General features: G+C 28.6%; 1 protein-coding gene across 1 annotated transcript in view; it reads right to left on the bottom strand.

The window, feature by feature from the left end:
- The window catches only part of chas (chascon), a 232,952-nt gene that overhangs the window by 143,746 nt on the left and 63,376 nt on the right, over positions 1-25,830 (bottom strand). The window contains exon 2 of the mRNA XM_088262431.1: positions 13,374-13,518. Within this exon, the coding sequence (XP_088118557.1) occupies positions 13,374-13,481 (108 nt within the window). The 5' untranslated portion in view covers positions 13,482-13,518. The remainder of the gene's footprint in view (positions 1-13,373; positions 13,519-25,830) is intronic.

A 25,830-nucleotide genomic window follows, 5' to 3' on the forward strand; every position in this document is an offset into this window, starting at 1 on the left:
GTCACTGATTTTTTGGGTCTACTAAGTTGTATTTTGTTGTTAAAAAACAACAAAAAAATTGTGACAGCTTTGATTTTAACATTTGATACATAAAACTCTTTAATATTTTTCACTTTTCTCTCAATTCTAGATTTTTACATTCTTTTACTTTCTTATATTCAAAGACTTTATTTAGTTAATGAGAAAATTCTTTTTGCGATAAGATTAACTTAAAATTATTTACGACATATTCAGTCTGAAATAAAATGACTATTATTATTTATTAAATACTCGTTTATCTAAAAATTTAAATATAATAATTAAGTGCTGTTATATTTCTTACATTTGGAGTTGCTTTAATGTGAATATAAATGTAAGAATAAAAAATTAAATATTTTCAAAACATTTAACGAAAACATGAATCAGATTGATGGTGTTTTTTTCGTCGAAATGAACATAACATGAAGTTGCTATTTGCTTATCTAAAAATCTTTTATTTTCACCGTAAGAAAAAACTGAGGAACGGATTCACTATCGCTCTTTAAAGGTCCTTTTGATCATTCTTTAAGAAGTTGTTTAATATACATAGTATGCGTAAAACGTTGGACGGTTTTATTTGGATGTTCGTAATTTCTAAACGAGTAGAGAAATCTTCATTAGGATGCGGGTAACGTAGAAATGCGTAAGCATACAAATATACATGGTAGTTGTACATTTTCATTGTCGATATGGTGACCTGTATTTGACAATATTCAAATGCGGGATTCTCATATTTTATTGTAACAAAACAAATGTGGTTGATAATCAAAAGTACAAATATTTTCTTTTCTTTTTTTGTCTTCTCGACCTTACACTCATTAATCCAGCTGTTATAATACTTACAAAATGAATGTCAGGTAAATTTCAATAAATAAATATTTTGAAAGTATAACTTTAAAACATACTAAAACCGTTAAGCATCTTTTTAAATCATTTTAATTCGATTCCTTGAAGTATTTTAAAACAACACTTTTTAAAGAACATAACGTTTACTTTTGTTTGTTGTTGATACTATTAAAATAAATGTATTATTTTCGACAGACACAAAACAATTTATTTTACGGAATATGAAAGTTAACAGGACTCATGATATATGAATTTTCATTGCTTGATTTAAATTTTAAAATTCTGACTTAATTGATTCTTAATTTGTATTGATGCTTAATTTCACAATTCAATTAATTTTATAACTTAAAAAATACTTATGTGCTGCAACGTTATTAATAAAATTACTGTTAAAATATATTTATGATATAATTCAATTTAATTACAGTTAATTGGCATATATCGGTGCTCTAGAAATTGTAACTGTACGAATAAAACGTCGGAAGAAATCAATCATACTAAAAAGGCACTATCGAATATAAATGCTAGTCATTGTTTTCTGAAAAACCGTTCTTAAAAACAATCGACCACGGCGTATAGCAATGTACTGAAACAAGCCAAATAATTGTTTGCGTGAAATTTGTCGTTAAAATTTCAATCCTTTTTTAACTAATACTATTTTGACGGCGAAAAAAAATATTTTTAAATTTGCAATTTGAAAGAGTAAAAGGGTAACAAAATCAATACAGAGATCACGAAATAACTTTAAAATCTTTGGTTTCATTTTTGCATCACGACATAACGCTTGTGGATTAATAATATTGTTAATCTAGACATTATAAATTTGTGAAACCAAATTATAACAGAAATAAAATATAAAAATGTTTACATTTTATTCTTTACAGAAAAATGTATTTTTAAAGTTATTTGTTGGATCTTTTTAAATCATATGATTACGAGTAAATATATAACTTTATCAAAATAAATACTTAAATGGTAATAAATGTTGGTTATACATTATTTACATACATATACATTTACCATTAATATTACAAGATTGGTGTATGATTATTATTAACACAAGCGCGGTGGTAATTGTTATGTTGATTAATTGCTACAGAAATAATTTGGTTGATAAAAATATTTGAACAAATAATTGCAAGCTATTAAAGATTAAATTATAAAACATTTACAAGATATACAAGTTGTCTTATATAAAAATAAAAATAAAATAAAAAATAAAACTGGCATATTACATTTAATATATATATTGTAAAAAGTATTTGAATTTCAGCAAACGCAAGTGCGTACAAAATACCACAATAATCGATAAACAACCAAAGTTTTGGTTGTATAAATTATGACTGAGGTCTTATTTTGTGGTTTAATATTTTTATTTAATGCAATAATAAGTAGTTATGTATTGTATTAACCACTAACAATAATAGAAATAATCAACCGGTTTCAATAAAAAATCATATTAAAAAACTTTTAAATAAATATCTAAATAAAAAAATCGGTAGATACAAACACAATTTCGTTGGAATGTGTTTAAGAGACGATTGAGTATTTTAAAAATTGTCGAAATATTTTCAAAATTATTTCTGAGTGAGCCTCACAGGCGCGACACCCTGTGCAGATATACCGGCAGCACATCATTCAAAACGCCCCAGTTTTTGATAACTTTCATTGTGTAGGTAAAAATCAAGTAATATGGGCATCAGCAATAGAAATCATACTGTCTGTTTGCCGTTTATTTAGTTTTAAATATCTAAATAGTAGTATTAAAAAGAGTAGTTTATTAAAAATACTGAATCTACGAAAAAACAGAATAACGCACAATCGACAATTATTAAATAAACACTTATTATGTTATTCTTTTTATAAGCGTTACATTTCCTTTTGTGTTTTAGTTTATTCAACGAAATTTTGTCGACAAAATAATCAGCTGTAGACCCATCACATTTTTGCTTCATCATTGAATCTAAAATTTAATTTCACATTTCACTCCAACAAATTAAAGATATCAAATTAGTTTTATTTTCTCTCTGGATAATTAGACCATAACCAAGCAAAAAATAACCATTATTATAATCGCTGTCTAAAGCTGTAACAAGCTCCACATTTTAATGATGTATTAAATTACCCGCATTAAAAAATCGTGTAGAGGTGTGATTAGATTTTTTCTTCTTATTTTTGAAGAGAGGTGAAGACTGTAAGCGCAATTATTTTTTTTAAACCTAATAAAAATTAATGTATTTTTATTACGTTACCTATGACTAAATCTATGTGAAAATGCAACTAAATTGAGAAAACCTACATACTCTTATGATTTGCTTATTATTAGATTTAAGTCAATGTTTAACTAAGAATAGTCATTATTTACTACTAAGAAGAGTCAATATTTACTGCTAATAATAATCTATATGTGCTAGAAATTGTCAATATTTGCTACGAAGAATGGTCAATGTACTAAGATCAATCAATATTTACTTCGAAGAATAATCGATGTTTACAACTATGAAAAGTTATTGTTTATTACAAAGAAAAGCTAATATTTAATACTAAAAATAGTGTCTTTATGCTGCTAGGAATGGTTTACTACTAAAAATGATCAATGTTTACTACTAAGCCAATATTTACTACTAAGAATAGTCTATATATGGTACTATGAATGGTTAATGTTTACGACTAAGAAGAATCAATATTGACTTTAAGAATAGTCAATGTTTACAACTAAGAAAAGTCAATATACAGTATTAAGACTAGTCAATGTATACTCCTACGGTCTACAAAAAAAATAAACTAGTGATACTTCCAACGAGTATTGGAATATTTATAAAACCTGTGCAACATTCAATTAAACCATAGATTCAAATGAAAACAAAAATAGTATAACAACTTTAATACTTTTTTTTTAAAGGCACATTTTTTTTTTAAATTAAAAAAAATATTAACTTGATTACTTTTTCATTCCCAAGAATCCGTGCGTAATTAAGATAGGCGTGATTTAGCTTAAGATAAGTAGGTTAGTCTTATTAAATTGCAATTAAATGTCGCATTTTCTATCGCTGGGTATTTTAGTACTACGCGTATTTATGGTTTATTACATTAAACGCTATAATTATAATACCATCACGTTTGTATTGGGTCAGACGGTTAAATATGTTGATTGTTGCTATGCCTTGTGATGCGCTAAATATTATTGTATTTCTATGATTGATACTGCACACAATAATGATGTGTTAGAGTAACATGTAAATATCACGCAAGTATGTACATTTTAAATACGAATAAAAATGTTGCAATAATATTTTTAGTGTATGAAAGGTATCATTAAAAAAATAGAAATTAAAAATGTTGTATATGAACGTAGAATTTTACGGTCAGAGATAGACTACATAGTTTTGCTTAGAGAGCGATTTTTCATCAACGATAACACGGCGTATATTCCATGTGAAAGATAAAATATATAATTAGTAAGTATAGCTATTAATGACAACCATCAATGAAACAGGATGATGGGAGATAAATAAATTTGTTGTATTAGAATTTATATAAAAATAATAATAAATAATTTTGATGACATTGACACATCGTCTGCTTAATCCAAAAAGTGTCTTATTTCATCTGGAATTACTGAATAAAGAAAAGTAATACCATAACATAAAACACATTTTCTGAAATATATTTTGTCGATTTAATAAGTAAATTTTAATGCTGATTATTAAAAAAAAACACTTGTATAATATGTACTACTTTTTGAATTTTATTTCATTACACACGACTTGTTCCGAAAACTGCAGATGTTTTCATCAACAGGTGATTACAATTAATTTTTTTAATGTTACAATTGTTTAATTTTTTAAATAATCAATATGGCATTCCACAAAGTTAAGGCCGAATCAATTAATAATATTATTAATTGTGGTCACATATGGACCACACATATGTACTAGTACACATGTATATAAACAAATATATCTAGAAATATAATAAATGTTTATTTAAAATCGCTAAATCCCAGTAAGCAGTAATTACATAGTAAGTTAAGATGGATTTAGACGCTTATGGATTAAACCCATGGAGATGATATTTGAGTAATTTTTTTGAAAACTTTTTTAGGTAACTTTATTTCAGTACCATAGAGTTTTGTATATATATCATATAATTATGGTGGCCGAAAACTCGGAAGAAGGATATATAAATATAAATATATATATATATATATTTTTTTTTAATAATCTACGTTTTGTACATTTGAGTTATGTCCTGGCTTAGAAATTCTGAAACGATATTACCAAGCTCATTGAATACCTTCACGTAATAAAATCTTTACCTGTTCGACCTAGATCTTATAATTCTTGCAGTCATAATAAGACTAGGAAATTATTATAATTACTTAATAAATTTATATCGATAATCAATCATTATCATGAAATATTATGCCTATTACATATGAATTAACCAAAATTTTGGTTCGTTATATTAATTTTGAATTAAAATTTAAATCAAGTTAGTGGTTGATCAAATATCGCAATGGAACTTAACATATATTCATATTTATTTATTTAACAAATTTTTACTCTCTAAATTATTTATATACATATATTCACAACATATAATAAATAAATAATTTTATACATTTTTAAGCCTTTACTTACTTGTGGATTTACTCTTTATGATTAAAGTTACTTCAATTTCATGTAATTCTAGGCAAAAACATTTGCATTTACAAACGACATTCGACCACTTAACCAGAGTTTAAATTTATGTAATTAATTTCAAGTTTTGTGTTTCTTAGTATATACCATTAATTAAAATATACATTCCAAATTGATAGATTTTACCACACGGTTACTGCCGAATCAATAATGAAATTAATTAATTCAATTAGACGATGCTATATTTCAACGTTATTTAACATCAAAAGGTTACTGTTCACAATTCGCTCACTCCTTTCAACAACGTTATATTATCAAAAATCGACAATTTTTAGTTGTGCATGTTTTCGGAATGCCCAGCAAATGTACTTTATCCCAGCAAAAGCGGCATATTTTTAACTTAATATTTACCCGCTATAGGGCAGAAAGTGTTGTTTTTACATTTTGAAGAAGAGGTATTGTTTAATTATTTTTTTAAATGTACTATATATTTTTCAAATGGAGAAAAAACATTCAGGTTTAATCTAAAAAGATCTATTGTACAGTAAAAAGTTCAAAACGCGGCTTCATATTTATTTTTACTACATTTTATTATATTTTTTACTTTAAAAACGATCTCCTGAAAAATCATTTTTTATATATGGCGTTGAAAGTAGTGAGCGAATTATGCAACATCGCTTCGTTAATATAAAACGAGGTTCTGCGATATGTTATGCTATATTAATAAGAATCTTCGTTAAAGCATCGTAAATGCAACAAAATAAAGCATTGTTTATAACGCAAGCCTGCCAAGACCTCTCATTACGGAATAATATTGATTAATTGATTTTCGCTGTGAACTGCGAAACATCATACACTATAACTGAATGAAGAATGAAGATAAATTGCATTGCCCAGTACGCACGATACCGTGGATTATTTGTTTTGTTTAGTGCCACTATTATGGAGTATTTATTACGGTCGGTAGTACGTACGCTGACAGGGCGTAATAAAATCCATTGGCGAGACAATGCAGGCTAAGGCAGACCAAAATAATTCTATCCGTTTTTAATTTAAGTTTTACTTGGTAAATACCACTATTTCTTGAAATCTATCGTGGCACATGTTTCGATGCATTTCGCACATAATGTGGAATATTTACTAATTAAAACTTAAATTAAAATGGATAGATATAACTATAAAGTGACTGCCGAATCAATTAATGACCTAATAATTATTTTTAAAACTAACTGACTATGATTTCTTGAATGTTTTTTTGCAGATACTTTGTGGCACATTTTACAAACTTTATAAAATTAAACAACTTTGTTTAAACCACTTTTTTTTAATATTAGTACACTTTTACCTACCGGTTTCGACAAGAACCTTGTCATCATCTGTGTTTATTAAATTCTAAAACATTAAATACATTGTTTTTGGCTAGGGAATGTTATTGATTATGAGTATTTTAATGTGTTTAATGTTTTATAACTTAATAAACCCTGACGATGACAAAGTACTTGTCGAAACCCGTAGCTTAAAGTGTACTAATAAAAAAAGGGGTTAAAACAAAGTTGTTTAATTTTATGAAGTTTAAATAACTATCCATCACGCCACTTCCCCATAGGGATTGGCAGAGAGAATAGTTTGCCACGCCTCATCACTCTGTCTTTGCAAACGTTCTTCGCGTCTTACATATTCATTTATTTACTATATTTTTCAATTTGTTTGGGTATTTTACGCCTCCGTAGTGTAATGGTCAGCACGCTCGGCTACCGTTCTGGAGGTCCCGGGTTCGATTCCCAGAGGGGGGTCTAATAAATATAAGTGATTTATTTCACTCTAATATTTATTCAATATTACCCTGGACTGGTACCTGAAGCGGAAGTCTGATCACCTTTCCTTCGTGTGTTAGCGATCAAGATAATACTGCGTTTATATGATGCAGTGCCCTATGCACCATTGGGGTGCGGATAAAGGTTCAAATGAATGAAATGAAAAATGAAAAATTTTACAACTTACACATAAAAAATATAAAAAATAATTAGATTGACAATGATAAAGCCAATTAAATAATTCCGAATATTTTTTTATGAATACTGTTGTATATTAAAAGAGGAAAGAGAAAAGAGGGTGGGTGGGTGTGGGTGAATGTGTGTATGTGTGTGTGAGGGTGAGAGTAAAAGGTTAATTAATGGTAAGGGTTCAACTCATACGTATCCGCCGATTATTCCAACCCCTAACCTGACTGTTTTCAAGTACATGACATCGTTCCAAGTTTTTCTCGGTCTTCCTCTGATGTTTTGGATTGCATTACCTGTTTTACAACAACGACAAAATACACGAGTTTCCCGCGTTTGCCAGTCAGCGGGCAACTACCGTGTGCTCCGTTTGAATACCGAGTCAGCGCCGAGGAGATAAGGATCACGAAATGCGAGCACTTGACTGAACCGTGTGAAAGTCATTGCATTTACACGTCGCTGTGCAACCAAATGCTAAATCTAATAACGCTTTTTCACTAGAACCGGTTCGCACTAATAACACACAGGTTTGTGCGCGAAGGTTCTCAACAGATTCCAGGGGCTGGATTTTCAATGTTATTCCTTTTTTAGCACGCAAAAAATAATTTTAAATTAGCTTTTTAATCAATTAGTAGTTAAGTAGATCGACTGATCGACTGTAAAACTGACGTTGTGGGTTCGATTTATGCCAATTGATGTTTCGATTTCGATTTCGATTCGAGTGTTTGTGATGTTTTTTTCATATTTATCTGCCCTATCCTAAGTATCTTACTTGCAGACAAGCCTTTAAACGTAGAGGCTTTGTAGGTTAATCCTTTAACACAATTGTTACGACTATTTTTGGAAGCTACAGACGCTACCATCTTCTTTTATTTTTAAATATACTACAGTTTATATTTAAACCGAATAACGATATCTGTGCCTTCAGAAACTAGTTAGAAATGAAGAACTGGTAGAATAATAAATCACAATCTTAATACCGCTATCAAACAAATTTACTAACATATCGCTCACTCCTTTCAAGAACGTCATAAATCAAAAATCGTCAATTTTCAATAGTTCTTGTTTTCGGAATGCCTAGAAAATGTACTATATCCCAGCAAAAGCGGCATATTTTAACTTAATATTTACCCGCTACAGGGCAGAAAGTGTTGTTTTTGCATTTTGAAGAAAAGGTATTGTTTAAATATTTTTGTAAATATACTAAATATTTTTCGAATGGAGAAAAAACCTTCAGGTTTTACCTAAAAAGATCTTTTGCACAGTATAAAGTTCAATAAGTGGCTTGATATTTATTTTTAATATATTGTATTATATTTTTAAACTTTAAAAACGTTCTCCTGAAAAATCAAGTTTTTTGATATATGACGTTCTTGAAAGCGATATGGTATGGTGTGAGAGATATGGTATGGTGATAAATTAATGGTAGTAAAAAGGTAATCTATTGCGTTTCTTCGTTAGTGCTCAAAAATCACAAACTGAGCTGATAACTACTGAATTAAATAAAGTCTTCATTAGTGATATCAAGATCTTTACCAATTTAATTTTGGACTGTGAAAATCCTTGATTTTTTTTCATTTTTAGTAAGCACTGAAAGAAAACGACGCATTGTTTTCGTATTTTGAAAGATCAACATCTTATACTCGGCCCTGACCCAAACTAAATTCTCCTTAAGAAATCAATGGTTTATAATATAACGTAAAGTTGAATGAAATTACAATGTCATTACCTACATACCGACGATAGCTATCAAAGAGAAACAAAACACGATCAATAAGAATACCAATAGAAGCTAAAGTCGACTGATATACATTCCAAACAGTGTAGATTGTAATCAAATATTACCATCAAAATGGTCATTTGCAATTGATACTTGGATATTGGCCAATTGAATATCTACAGCCGGGAATGAAAATGCCTTTATTTGTATTTTTTGTACTTACCATTTTTCTATGATAAAATGGGTACAAAAATTGATTATCTTTAGTAAGTGGATTTTTTCTTATTTTTAATTTTATTTTTATTGGGTGATTACCAATATTTCAATTAAACTTACGTTAAAATTGGATAGATATTACCATGCAGTGAATTCCAAATCAATTAATGAGATTTTTCAAAACTTATCACACGTCTTCGAACTGTCATTGAACAATATATAATATAATCACTTTTTGGTTTTAATTACTTTATTTTACTTGTGTTCGTGTTTTTTCTAAGAGTTGAGGGTCAATTTATTAGGAAAAAAGTAAATTTAGTAGTAAATATTTTCAGTAAAAACAAAAATCAACGAAACCATACAGAAAATATGATTTAATAAAAATTAGAGTTATTCCAAATATCCACTTTTTTCCTGGGAAATTTCAGAGAGCATAAGGAAATGAATATTTTGTTTCTGAATTTTAAATACATGTGGTACAGAACGACAGTAAGTTACTCGAAATAAAATACTTTAGCTACATGAAAGTAGGATACATGGGGTGAAGATCCAGTCTATTTTTACATGAACTTTTCGTTATAAGGTCAAACTTTTTACAGGAATACTGAAAAGCGCCAAATGGTTAACCAAATGATTGGTTCAAAATTTATTTATTTTAAATTACAGGTACTGAACAATTAAAATTTCTGACTGTATTCTTACTATGTAGACGCCTATTTTGTCGACTAAAAATAGAGTAACTTCATTGTTTTGTATACAAAGCATGTATGTACACACATAAGTAAAAGTACAAACGTAGTACCCGCATAAGTTAGTGTTTGTATTTATCATAGAATGCGGTCATTGGAAAGTAAATATCATTTAGTTTAGAGACCTATGGATTGTAAAATAAATTGTTCTACGTGAAGAAACTTAACTGCGGATATAATTATTATGTTGGGCCTGAATTCATCAATTAAATAAACACAGAGACGACCACATAGACCAATCGATATGTTATTTAGCATTACATTAATTATATACAGCAATTATTAATTTCCTCGATAGCGCAATAATTTAATTGAACCCCCATTCAGGTCAAATTCGAAATATAATCATGTAAAAGAAAAAATACGCGAAGAACATAACTGCTACGTGAGAATGGAAATAAAAGATTTATGTATTAAATATTGAATAAAACACAGATTTTTTTAGTCTAATTAGTTGTATTTTATTGTTAGAAAAATGCAAAAAAATCAATTTTGTGACAATTTCTTCGCCTAGTTATGGCATTCTCAATTGCAATTGATTTTTATGTATTTTGAAACAATAAAATACAACTTTGTAGACTCAAAAACTATGTTTTCGATTTAACATTTAATACATAAATTAAATTGGAGTTATTTAAATTAAACGCCAAATCTATAAATAAATGAAATAAAGATGATTAATTGGTAGGATAAAAATAGAAACAATGGCTAGAAGGACACTCTGGATTGTATGAGAGATCCTCGAATTAAAAGATACCCCTTATGATGTATTTCTCTAAATATGCTCTTATGATGCACTTTTTAGAAGATGCACTTTTATCATTATACTGACTAAGAATTTAAAATAAAACAAGCGTTCAGTTTGTTTTTTTTGTTGTACCTGACAGAATATTTAAAGTACTGATGAAAATTTAGTTCAACAGTTTATAAAAAAAAACTAAAGCCATTTTTGTGCTTACATGGCTTTACACTTTGAATATATTATACACGTTTTATATTATTTATATCAACAAAAAACATTACCATATCATTTATTAAAAATAATCAAAAATACAATGATATCAAATTTAGATTTGTTGTTCTCAATAGAAAGAATAATAATAATAAACATAGCCGTTATTTATACCCGCAGGAAACATTCACATATTTATGCAGTATTTTCTAAACGTATATTGTAGATAAACTATAAGTAAAAACCGGCGTTACGTTTGATACGAAAAAAAATTGTAATATCGTAACCAAGGTAACCAATAAACATGCTATTATAAGTTATTACGTTTTTACATATTTTATGATATTTTCCATAATAGATTTTCTATACTCACTTTATAGTGCATACCGATGTACTCTTAAGTAGATACTTATAGTAACTAATAGTTCTTAAAGATTTTTTAAAAAAAATTTTTGTTAAACCCATTGTTGCATTTATTAAAAACACATTTAAGACGAAGACCAATATGCACATTGGTCTTTGGAGAGACTAATATGAAGGTGATTAATAATTGTTAAAAGTATAAGTTCCTAAATAGTGGTATATAGTTTGGTAGTGGTGTATATTGTTGTTTGCTCTCTAGACCTGTAGAAAAGATGGCTATTTTTTATACCGGTTGACTAAATTTTCAGGAAGTGAGTATATGCTAGTATTACCAACATTTTTTTAAGTTATCTGGCCAATATTAATCATAAAATATTATCTTATTCTCTCAATACATCGAAAATTTAAAGCCATCAGGCGTGACATGAAAAATGAAAATATCAGCTGACTAGCATTAAAGTGCATTTGAAATAATTTCGTTACGTCAAAAATAAAAAATAAAATTCACGATGGAGACCTTGGGAGAACAAAAGAGACGTCAGAAGACCCCAAAAGAGATGGTTCGACGACATAGTAGCTGTGGAGGGTAAAAACTAGCTGCAAGCAGCAACCGACTGAGGGAAATGGAAAAATACGGAGGAGGCCTATATCCAGCAGAAGGACGGAGGGCTCATGAAGAAGAAAAAAAAGAAAAATCAACAAGTAAGCCTGTGTTTAAAATTAGACACGACACTGGCTGAATATTGAATATGTAATAAGTATCCAAGACAAGGTTGCCGCTTCTTTGTGATTTGTTATGCAATTATTTCCTAACCGTAGTAGGCGCCGACTAAAGAAGATTGATAGTGATTTTCCACACTGCCAACACTTGCATTTCACACGAGAGATGTGGCGGCCATTTTATGTCCCGTGACGGAGGCCATTGTTTGGCGAGAATAATGCCAACTAGGAACTGGGACTGACCCACAGCGACGAATGTTGCAGCTAATTGATGATAACTCGAGAAGAAAGTGAAGAATATTACGACACATGCTTGAAATCTTGCATAATTCACGATGAATCGCGAAAAAATGATTTTATGCAAATTGTATTTTATATATTATTATAATGTTACCTAGTACATGGTAATATACACCGTCATCAAATAATTGTGGTTTTAATCGATCCATTTTTTTATTATATTTTTTTGTCTGTAAATGAAAATAAAACTTTCATTTTCACTACATCATTCCACTAGAAAACTGCCAAATAAAACAATTAATAAGTGTTTGTATGTATATTTGTTTTTTAGTACTTGTATCCTATCAATTGTATTTTACCCTATCAATCATGATATTATTTCAATTATCAGAATTTTTCATTGATTGATTCAGCAGTCACATTGGTAATATCTTTCCATTTTTAATTCGGTAAATACCATTATTTCTTGAAATCAATTATACCACGTGTTTCGATGCATTTCGGACCATTTACAAACACCGTATCACAAATACAAACAGTGTTATTTACAAAGTAAAATTTCAACTAAAAATATAAATCCATAAATCCATTGTGATACATGTTTCGATGCATTCCGCATTATTTTCAAACACCGTACGTGTGTTTGAAAATTATGCGGAATGTGCCACAATAGATTTTAAGAAAAAGTAGTGTTTATCAAGTAAAACTCAAATTGAAAAAACTAGTTTTTCTTTGCCCAGACTGCCTTCATCCCCAATAATCCGAATAATCGATGTTCTACTGTATTAATATTGCCTTTGTGTTGATTACTGCGTTTTTTATAGACATGAATATTTTCAAAGGAAAGTAGGACAATAATTTACATCAGTTCAGTTTAAGATAAAACATCAAAACTCAAGTTCTTACCAGTTCCACGTCTAAAGGAGGTCCTGCTTCATAGCGCTTGAGTGCCACCACTTTATTCTCTACTGGGGGTAGCGGCGGCGGAGCGGGGGGTCGCGGAGCGGCAGGCATCTCACTTCCTGTATACAGGACTAGGCACGCTTCATTACTGAAAATGATATAAACACTAATTAATTATAAGAATTCAAAAAATATTTTTCAATTATCAGAATTTTTTTTATTAAATTTAATTAAAACCCTTACACGCACCCCAACGGTGCATAGGGCACTACGTCATATAAACGCAGTGTTATCTTGATCGTTTACACATGAAGGAAAGGTGATCAGCCCTCCGCTTCAGGTACCAGTCCAGGGTAATATTGAATAAATATTACAGTGAAAAAATCACTTATATTTATTTTACCCCCCTTGGGAATCGAACCCGGGACCTCCAGAACTGTAGCCGAGCGTGCTGACCATTACACTACGAAGGCGGATAGAAGAATACTTTTAAAAAAAAAATATTGTAAAATCGAATCCTAAGTAGGGCTATTTTAAGCGATGTTGCTTATGCCGTAGCTTGATTTCGTTTGTAAATTGAAAATTCAATGATATATGTATATCGGTAGTGTAATGGCAAATGGGTATATCAGTCAATTTTTTCATTTTCTAAGTTTGTTCCACAAAATGTCTAAAAAAGCGTGTTCCATAATTTGGCAAAAGGATTTAGATGTAGTTGCAATACTTATTTAGTTTTATTAAGATATGTACAATACTTAAAATAAATGAGTTTTTTAATTTCACAAGTTTGTTTTTGCTCTCCTTTAAAATTTGGTCTGAGACAGATATACCCCTTTGCCTTTACACTACCGATATAGTTACCGTCGTATATCACGATATATTGTACATAGTAGATATAGTATATTGTTTTTTACAACATTTTGAGTGTGTCCAAATACTTGTTTACAAATCTGGATTATCTCCAATTATATGAGTTATTTTTCATATATTTTTTTGACATTTCAACTACGTTTGTTGTCTATTTAAATATTTCATGGTAACAGTTATTTTATTTTCAAGTCATATTTGAAAGCAATTTCCATCATTTGTACAATATTTTCGCTTTATTTTATGTATCCTGATACCAACCCTCTCTATGAAAGTGAAGCATGAAGTTGGTGAAAGTAGATGGAAGTAGGCTGAATGCAGTCGAAATCAGAAGAATGTGCGCCAAAACGATATTATTTGTTTGAATGATGAAATGAATGAATGCAAGACAGTGAGACAAGAATTATAGACGAATTTAAGCAAGGTGCGTAAAGATGGTTTAGACATGTGGAACTAATGATTGAGAAAATAATGGTGAGAAAAATTTGTGAGGCCAGTGTCGTTGGAAATTGAAGTAGAAGAAGAATGACGAAAACTAGGCATGATCAAGTATTTCGAATACAAAGAGGGCAGGTCAGGAATCGACATTACTAGCTGATATGTATAAGGAGAGGAATATTTTACAAAGACAGTGTGGTATGGCGTTCTATTCTCTCTGCCTTGCGGCGTAATGGTTAGTTGGTCAGATAGTTCTATAAAAAAAATCTGGAAAGTGATTTCATCGACAGTTACCGTTACATATGACGATGGCATGGTAGAAGAGATATATGTAGTAAATTGTATGTGTGTAAATGTAGCTCTATAATAGTGATTTTATTTTCAAGTCATTATTGAAAGCAGTTTCTTTTATTCGAACATTATTTTCGCTTTATTTTACGACGTTTTCACTTAATGGCTTTATTAAAGTTACTTCAATCCAACGGTGATTATCTCGCATATAAAAAGTAATTATTTCATTTACTAAGAATGTACATTAATCTCAAAAGAAATTTCATTCCGAATGATTTTCAAACAAACTGACGATTTTTTCGTATCATTAAATATAATTAATTTTCTTTTTTTATTCTATTTCTCTCTTTTCCTAAGCATTTAAAGAAATGATGATAGTGCTAGTGATATTAGCACAAATATTAATCAAAGAAAACTTAAATATAATGTTTTTCTATATCCGTTAATAAAAATATTTATGATTGATAATAATACATGCATAATTAATAATCAACATTTTCAATAAGCGGAAAATATTTTTATTTAATAATAAAAAATAATATATTTCTAGACCACTTTTGAGATTATTAATGTAAAAACGACAATTTATGAATTAATTTTAAATCAAACAAAGATTTTTTGAGTCTACTAAGTTGTATTTCATTAACAAAAACACATAAATTTATATTGTGACAATTGTTTCACCTTGTTAGGGCATTATCAAACGAATGTGAAGATCAAATGGACTACGGTCCTTATGTAGCTATACGATTCTAAGTGACAGTTTTAACACGTGCAGCAATAATTTATGGGAGACAACAGTAGATAATGGGGGATGTAGGTACGTAAAATTAATACATAAATTAAAATGGAGTTCTACAAATTAAACGCCAAATCAATAAATAAAACGACAACCTAGTTTGTATTTTTACCTGTTGAGAATATTTATAGTTCTCGAAAGTAGTCATGTTTATACTCAATAGTTTTATCACACAAGTGTTTTGTTTTTGTATTTAAATCATCATGATTTGCAACTAATCAATAAATAAAATATTGTTTGCTATAGATATTCAAACAATATATCTTATTCTCAATATTATTAATATTTTAAGCATTTACTTTGTGGTTAGTCATTTTTACTTACTTATCTTTTTACAAAAATGTTAATAAAATTAGTATATAACCACTCACCGAGATTTTTACGATTTTTTTTTAATGCACGTTTAACCTCGGCTCGTAACGCGTGTCTGTATTGAAAACTATAGTGCATGTTGGTCTTCGGGTCGACCAAAAATCGCATGTATTAGATATTTTGTGTAGTTTTGAGTGTGTAAATGGTGCTATGGTGGTGAAGGGTAGTATTGTTTGCATGCTGTGTTAGTAATAGTCCTGACGAAGAGACGGGTACGTCTCGAAACCGGTAGACGTAAAAATCTCGGTGAGTGGTTATATACTAATTTTATTAACATTTTTGTAAAAAAATAAATAAGTAATATATCTTAATAATTTATTTACTTCTTGTTCATTTTTAATTTATCTTTTTTTACTAAATATGATGTTTTCCAAGCGTCTTGAAACACATACAGTAAAATTAATACATTCGACCCGATTTATCACATATTTGTTACTATGTACAAAATTACAAGTTAATTTAGTTGTGTAATGCTGAAATCATATTGATGATTCCACAATCGTTTATAATTTACTGTTTTCTAAAAACATCTATCTTTCTTTTGAACAATTTCCATCACGCACTGACAATTAAAGCTCTGATAGTCGATACTTAGCCTTTGAAATAAACACTTTTAATTCAATATTGAGACCACTTTCTATGTACATAATGCTAAGGATACTTGTTTAGATACAGCAATTATATAGCTAGAATAATAGTATAGGAGATAGAAAACTAACATGTATGAAAGAAAGTGCCTCCTTTGCTTAAAAAATCATTTATATAATATTTTAAAATATTTAAATAAAAAGCTTTTATCTCTCAAATCAATAATTGGATTAAAATACATATTTTACCAATACGTTGATATGATATTTGCAAGATATTTATAATATATTATCTTAATTACCTATTTTGGCAAGACTTCGTGTGAATCATTTGTCATCATAATACGTGTTTCAAATATCATTTAAAAATATTATTCAGAAACCTCTGCAAATTAAGAGGGTATATTGAACAAATTATTTATTCAAATTCATTCATAATACATATGTAATAGAAATGAAAAAAAAAACTTAATTTGATCTTTGTTATTTACTTTTTTAGTGATCTTATCCTAAATATATTTTCATAATTATAAAATATTTTGGTAAAAGCCGTGTAACCTTTCTACTTTTAACTGATATCTCGGTAGAGGCCATGTACTTGCTCTACTGCTAACTAATAAAGGCTGTTTGTTCTACTTTTAACCGATATTTTGGACAATAAACCTATTGAATTTCCATTTTCATGACCTCTTTTTTTTTAATTCCCACACTCTGTCGTTATTCGTTTGATGTTTTACGTCGAAAGCATTATATTAACACATAAAAATAATGTTAATATTAATAGAACTGTTTTATCATTTCAAAGCATGTAGTTTGACATTGATAGAAAATATAAAAGAAGTTTAAAATTAAATCACAAAACTTCTGTTAACGAACTAAGAAGTGAAGCTTAATAAACGCTTTTTTAAAAGCTTTACTCCCTTCTTAAATTGAGATTACAAGAACTAAACTTGACGTAATAATGTGGGTGTGTTAATTTTTTTAACAATTTCAACGTCGTGATATAAAAATTTCGTAATTTTCAAGGGCCATCGGATCACGATCCGACATGTTGATTTCTCGCTGGCTAATAATAAAGAGATGAACATTATATCGGGAGTATTTAATTAGATATTAAACATGAGAGATCATCGCTTCGATGTAATCGAATTCCTTTCCAGTGTAATTTGAATTAATTTGTCGGCAATGATGAAATGTTTCACTTTACAAATTAAAGGTACTTATATCTATAGTATATTCTATAGTATCTATAGTATAGTATATTATGTCCGCCTCCGTAGTGTAATGGTCAGCACGCTCGGCCACCGTTCTGGAGGTCCCGGGTTCGATTCCCAAGGAGGGTAAAATAAATACAAGTGATTTTTTTCACTGTAATATTTATTCAATATTACCCTGGACTGGTACCTGAAGCGGAGGGCTAATAACCTTTCCTTCATGTGTAAACGATCAAGATAACACTACGTTTATATGATGCAGTGCCCTATGCACCATTGGGTGCGGATAAGGGTTTTATTATTATTATTATTATATTCGATATTAGATGATCGTTATATAACATATGTATGAGAACATTACTCCACCCTTTCAAACATTTAGTCGTATAAAAACACATGCTTATTACAAAAAAAAACTAAATATGAAATACATTCGTAATGTTGGCTACATTTAAATAAACCACAGACTTATCATCACAAATCTGTACAAGTGACATTGCAACACCTTGAGATTCATCCTTTATTTTTCGACCCTTATTTGTTGCTAAATTGACATATTTTCAGCAATAAATACAACAGCTCGAGGCGTAGAGCAAAATGTGAAAAAGGATTTCATTGATATCTAATTTAAAACGAGTCAAACTTATTGCAAAAGGTGGTAGCATTCGTCATAGTAAAATTTAAATAAACATAGGGCACAAAATGTTGAGTAAACACCTAAGAAGTGGAAAAAAAGGTCTATCTTTGCGTTGTGAGTCCGTTTTCTTCTGAGGGATTTTTTTTCTGTTTTATATTCATCACGAAGGCAGCCGTGAAGAAGTTCTCATGAACAGACCACAAATGACCATCCTATCCGATCTTCATACAATAGTTTTCTGTTTATAACATAAATACGTTTTCTTTAACAAATATGTATTATTGTATACAACTGAAACTCCGATATACTTATAACAACAACAACAAAAACTAAATAAATAAAATTAACTCTGTAACAGAAAATATGTAGTAAAAAATATGCAATGATATTGAAATTCGCAAAAGAGCATCAAATTTTAAATCTTATTTTATTTCCGTAAAAATATAGTGTAGAAACACGAAAAGATTTAATTGACTGAAATTTTTCTTGTTTTTTCTAATCCTCACTTCACTTTACTGGCCAGATAAAATAAAAATGTTTAAACCCTTCAAAATTGTTGTTTTATTATAATGTCTTCTTCTTGAGATCTTTACCTCAATGCTCTACCACGCAATTCTGTGCATATTTTTTTAAACTTGGTTACCTAATATTTCTTCAGCCATTATTATAATTCTTAATTTATGTTTGGAACCAAATCAAAATATTTCTACGATAAACGGCTAGCTGTTGGCAATACCCTACAACTTTACTGAATTGATTAGCTACAAATCAAAAGTATATTACTCTGTAATCGTGGCTAGCGCCTTATTCGTGGAAATTAATATTGGAATTATTTAAGAAAACAATGCTCTTACTGGACTATGTAACCTTGGGTATATTATCTTGTCGTAAATATTACCATATCCAGAGGCGAAACAGTTTATACGGCTATCGAATTTTAATTTTCCAAAAGGGCACATATTTTTCAATCAATTCATTTTACATTTTCCTTAATACATTGCTTATGTTTCTTAAAGCTTTTGTAATTATTGCGATAATGTGCATTTAAAGTCAAGTTTGGTTAATGAGCCTAAAAAAATATTAAATTCTGAATATAATTAATATTTAAAACATTTACTTTGCAGTTAGTCATTTTAACTTTTTTTTTAACAAAAATGTTAATAACATTAGTATATAACCACTCACCGAGATTTTTATGTCTCTCTTCAAAAGTTGAGTGAATCTGTGAATATTTATTAAGGCGAAAGTTTTTGAAAAATAATGCATGTCTACAAGTATCAAACTCGTTATATGCTCCTTTGTAAAGAATAGGGTGGAGTGATTTTTTAAAAATTATTTTATTGTAAAATAAATTACATTACTTATTTGAATAATCCGTTCAGAATCACAAAGCAAACGGTACTAATTTTATAAAAAGCTGTAAAAAGTTAAAGATTTAACTCTAGCAATTCAAATAAACGTTAAACCAGTACATATAATAGTACAGTAACTTCACACCTGACGTCATTACGAGCCTCACCGGAAGTCTTACGATATCTGGTCAACTGTTAGATAACTTCCTAAAATGTTATTCATTCATGAGTGAATTTCGCAAACTAAAATTATGAATGAAATAATCGATCATCCAGATATTACTTAAATTTACATAAGCCATTTATATGTATGTAGAATATGCGAGTATAAGTTATTTTTCATATTATTTTTTGACATCTCATCAAAGATGAAGAAGAATACAGAAGTCTGAGCATTACGGACGTCAGCCCCGTAAATGCCCAGACTTCCATAGAATATATATTTGCAATTTTTAGGCCCAATTTTAAAAATATTGATTGAGACTTGATTTTGTAATATGAACTGGATGTAGAGGTTTATATTAGAAAATACACATATATATATATATATATATATATATATATATATATATATATATATATATATATATATATATATATATATATATAAATATATATATATAAACATATATATATATATATATATATATATATAATATATATATATATATATATATATATATATATATATATATATATATATATATATATATATATATATATATATACATACCTGAGAGCAACAATTTTTCTTTCTACCGCATCCAATTCATTCCTGTTTAAACAAAATAGATTCATTTACTTAAATATTTTATTGTTCTTTACCGGATATGTAAAAGACCATTCAACGATGTTATAATTTTTCATCTATACAAATGCTTGATTTATTATAGTTTAAGAATTAAGTGGAATCTTGAGCTGTGCCTTCATATTATGGTATATTTTATCGGTTCATGATTATATGATTATATGTGCTCCTATGGATAAAGGTGCAGCAACGAGGTCGAATGTTTAACTAAGCGGATATTAATTCGAATGAGATTCAATGTCCAGCCAGATAAAAATATATTAAAATGTTCATAAATATAAAATTGTTCAATTTCATTTGTGAAATTACTAATAATAATTATCATTTTGTTTAATGACATAAATCAAGTACACAAGTTTTTCACGGAATATTTAAGCCGATTATTTATCATACACATCCACGAAAACACATTCTTCCCACTAATATATGTTCTTAAGGCCCAGCATTGTTTAAGTCGCAACTAATTTTCTAAAATCCAGGTAATATTTTTCATAATATATTTTTTTTAAAGAATTACCGTTTTAACCAATGAAAAAATAAGTTTCTTCGAAATAATTATATGCTTTTGAAAAGAAAAGAGTTAAAATTATTTTAAAATATTATTTATATGGATATTTTAAAAAACAACAAAAATATCCGATATACATTATTTTAAAAAACATCGGACGTGAAGAGACATGTGACCTGTCCGGAGGCCTCCGTTGGAATGAATGCGACCACCCTGTCTCCCATCTCCGTCCAATCTCGTATATTCCGGAGCCAAGAGATCTGTCTTCTGCCCACACCTCATCGACCATCTATTTTACCTTTTATGATTAGGTATATTACTACATTTGAATAGCTTTTAATATTAACTTCTTAGAAAGTTCTTAAATCACTTATTATTTTTAATGTTTGTAAGAGTTAAATTTCCTCTCCGTCGTGAATTTCAAATTTAAACGTTTAACCTTTCATATAAAATAAACGAATATAAAGTCTTATTTCTCCTATTTTTCATTTGGTTAACTGAATAAAAGGAAAATGGGATAGTTAAAAAAAGTATTTTAATACCATTTCAATAATAAATTACCTGAATTTTTTCATCGATTTCCCTTTTCTTTACGACAACGCCATCTAGCGATCAATAAAATAAATATATGCGTACGCAGTGTGGAAATCGAACACAGCCTTCACAAGCGAAACGTTTTCAAGTTTGCCACCTTACCTCAAGAGATGTCATGATACAAGGAATAGTTTTTTTTTTAATTTATTATTATATCGTGTAGCCAATTTAACATGTTATATTTTCTTTAAACTCTTTTTTAACCTTTTTAAACGTTTACCAAGAACCTACATACATTCTCAATCTAATTACCTATTATAAAAGATTGTCTTACAACTAATCATATCTAACAATTTTATTATTAAATAACATTTCATATACCAACATAATCTGAATAGCTATACTTAAGACAACAACGTTTAAATTAATCTAATTCTGTGAAAATTTTCAATTGTAAAAATAAAAAAAATTAAATTTGCGCTAGTTTCAATACATTAGAAAAAAATAATGATAATATCAATACATTGATTTATTTAAATGTTCAAAAGATTTTTGGATATTTAGCTTCTATATGTACTCGTATGTTATAACAAGCATAAACGAATTGTCAATGAATGTAAGATGACATGAATGTTGACTTAAACATAAGTTATAAGAACTTTGTAGTGATAGATAGGTTCATAAGTGCTAGGTATCCTAGTATATACCTAGTACATAATTTAACTAATATCCTATATCAACTTTCAAGTAAAATCAAAGATTTTTTTAAATACCTTCAACGACATAGCAAGTGTTTTTTTTCCTAGATTTTCACTCATAATTTACTTGAAATTATAGTAATTTTAAAAATACAAAGGAAAAAACACTTTTTTTAAAGTTAAGCTCTGATAAGCTGTATTCCTCCGCATCTACATAGAGTCACTAAGACCATCGATAATTCAAAAAGAATTTGAACACCGAACAAAAGCTTTGATGTAAACATTAATATGATGTAATACAAAGCTCGCGGATAGTAATAGCATGGTTCTATCATGTAATCAGTATTCAGCCATTAGCCGTAATAATTAGTTACTGTTAGCTTTATGTTAATTTTGGCTTTGCTGTTGGCCAAAAATATGGAGGATGAAATATAAATTAATATTTTGCTTTCAAGAGAATAAATTACAGTTGTAAATACCTACATGCGAGGTTAATCTCGTCTATAAGTTTTGGACGACGCTATATGAGATCACTGACATCACATTGTTTTAAATTCACTGCCAATTATTAAAAAGTAAACCTAAAGTTATTGAACATAATTATTTTATGTTTATAACATTATTTTATAAAGCTTTTTTTAATCATTGTCTTTCTAGAATATTTAAGGTCTGGGCGGTTGTTTCTTTGCACCTACCGTTATTATCAAAGATAGGTGTTAAAAGGAAAATGTATGAATTGGTTATCTCTAACGATATTCAATGTTTAAAATCGTATTGCACTATCATATATGAATTTCTTGAAGTATATCCTTAATATTGTCATATTATCAATAATAATTTATAACAAATAAATCAGTACTTTAAATTTTACACATGAATTTTTAGTTTAAAAAAAAACAATAGAACGAGAAAAATAATATGTTTATTTCATGTCTTATGCTTTATTCGAATATTGATTTTTTGTCTTGAATTATGTTTTGTATCGTGTATAAGATGAAATTTATTTTTATTTTCCAGAAGTACTTTCTCATAAATATATGATGCAAGCCTATAAATATTAGTTCCTGCCAATATTTCATCGGATTCTAATCAAATTTCTTTTTATTGAAAGTTCCAATGTATCATATTTGGTAACTGTTGTACGTTCCACGAGAATGAAACTATTAATTATCATTAATATTCTAGACAGAATGAGAATTCCATTCATTGTTAGAATCGAAAATGCCAGTTGTATCCGGTATTTCGATTCCGCACGCAGGATGTTCCCAATCAAATTTGGCATCAGAGCCGATAGAGAATCGGTACAATATGGTATTACGCGACCTTGCTTTGTCTATGTCTGGACTCTTCATGCCGTTCCGAATATTCAGAGATGCTACTGCAAACACTGTTTTTCTAGATAAACCGGTTTAGAAATAAATATCTCGACTTGTTCCACGCAGGCTGCGAAATTCAGAAAATCTTGTTTGGGCATTTTCGTACTCTTTTATAGTACGTAAGTACCTACATAACGTTCGCACGATCACGCGACTAGATATAGTACGTAGGTACCTCAAATGTTGACGGTTTAGAGTTTAGATAATGCCTCATACAAATGTAAAAATCATCAACATCAAAACATCTATTAAATACCATAAAAGCATTTTTTTATAGTGATAATGCTCTTTTATTTCTTTTCTTTCTTTCTTCCACAAAAATCTCTAAAAATGTATTTAAATATTCCTGTTATTCTCATTAATGGTAATGTTAATTAATTTTGCTATTCATTTTTGTTTGTTATTTATTATTATTTCATTAATTTTTATTATTTTTACATTTTATTACGACCAAATTTCTATTCTTTCTTTATATATGTATTTAACCTGTGCTTTTGTTTGTTTCTGTAAGTTTGCTGTGTTCTCATCTAATCGATGAAAAATATTTAAACGATTTATATTGCACTGCATTTTATTTCATGTTACATGTTTTTTATTGTTTTTAAATCATAAATAAATGTTTTCTGAAGGAATTTTTCAGAGTATAACCTGAGGAAACATTTTATCGATGTTGACCAGTACAAAAAAATAATCCAAATACTTAGGACCCATGAAAAAAAATTAACACCTAGACTATGGTAACTAACTTTTTCCATAAATAAAAAATAATAAAAATACACGGAAATCATAATTATCATATTTTACACGGATTTCAAAATTATTTAAGGCATTTCTGTATAACAACCGATCATTATATATTATTTGGTTAGTATCATGGGAGCCTTTGTGCCGGACAAGGATGTATCTGATTTTATTGATTTGGTCAATATTCAATTAAGCATTAAATTTATTTGTTTTTTTTTTACATTCCTTTTGATCAAAGATTTATACCGTGATTGCAAGCAGGTCAAGACATCCTGTTTTTGTAATAAACAAATTATGAAATAAATTATTAAGTTTACTGGGTTCAATTACATACCTTGTTGTTTGCAATCAATGATAAAATATTATTTTACTGGGTACCTTCCCGAAACCTTTTTTCAATAAGCTATAATAATGACATAATTGATGCCTATATATCAATAAATTAGAATAAATATTCGAGTCGGGTTGTGATCCCGTGGGTCGTGTCGCGGACTTTGAGTCAAAGGCTTTAGGTTTGACACTCGACACCCACTGTGTCCAATCGTGATTTCTATTTTCAAACACAAACTGCTTAAGATTTTCTGAAAAAATATTGATTTGAAATACTTCTTACAAACATACGTTCATTAAATTAATAAAATAAATATTTACAGTTTCATATTTTTACGAGAACATTTGTAGTTCTCAAAACAAGTCATTTTAACATTTATGTGTATCATGTTTTTGTTATATTTAAACAAAATAAATATCAAATCAATGATTTATATTACAAGTATTTATTTAACTTCATTGTTAAATTACTTTATTTAACATTATTTAAAAATTTCGTTTATAAACTTACCAAAATAAATATGAAAAACAAAAGCCCCCTATGGAATATGAGTGAAAGCATGTTTTAACAAAATTTATGTGCAGTAAAAAGGTCTCTAAGAAAATTAGAAAATATGTTTACATGATTTTCGTCAGGAACAAGTGCATTCGCATTTAAAAAGTTAACAAAACGTCGCAATACTTGAACAAACGATGTTATGAATATACCGAATTCGCATAATAGGCGAAATCTATTGTTTTGAAATGCTAAGCAAATGTTCAGTTACCAGGGTATTATAACATGTGCGAATACTCAAACAGGAACACGTAATACCATTGAAATGAAGTGTAATATAACATAACATTTTTCCTGTCAACTATTGTCGGCAGAACAATGTCATAGTGTATTTTTTAGAGTAAAATAA

This window comes from Brachycentrus maculatus, unplaced genomic scaffold (genome assembly GCF_059751285.1).
Source record: "Brachycentrus maculatus isolate JH-2025_06_01 unplaced genomic scaffold, ASM5975128v1 h1tg000180l, whole genome shotgun sequence".
NCBI classification, from domain to species: domain Eukaryota; kingdom Metazoa; phylum Arthropoda; class Insecta; order Trichoptera; family Brachycentridae; genus Brachycentrus; species Brachycentrus maculatus.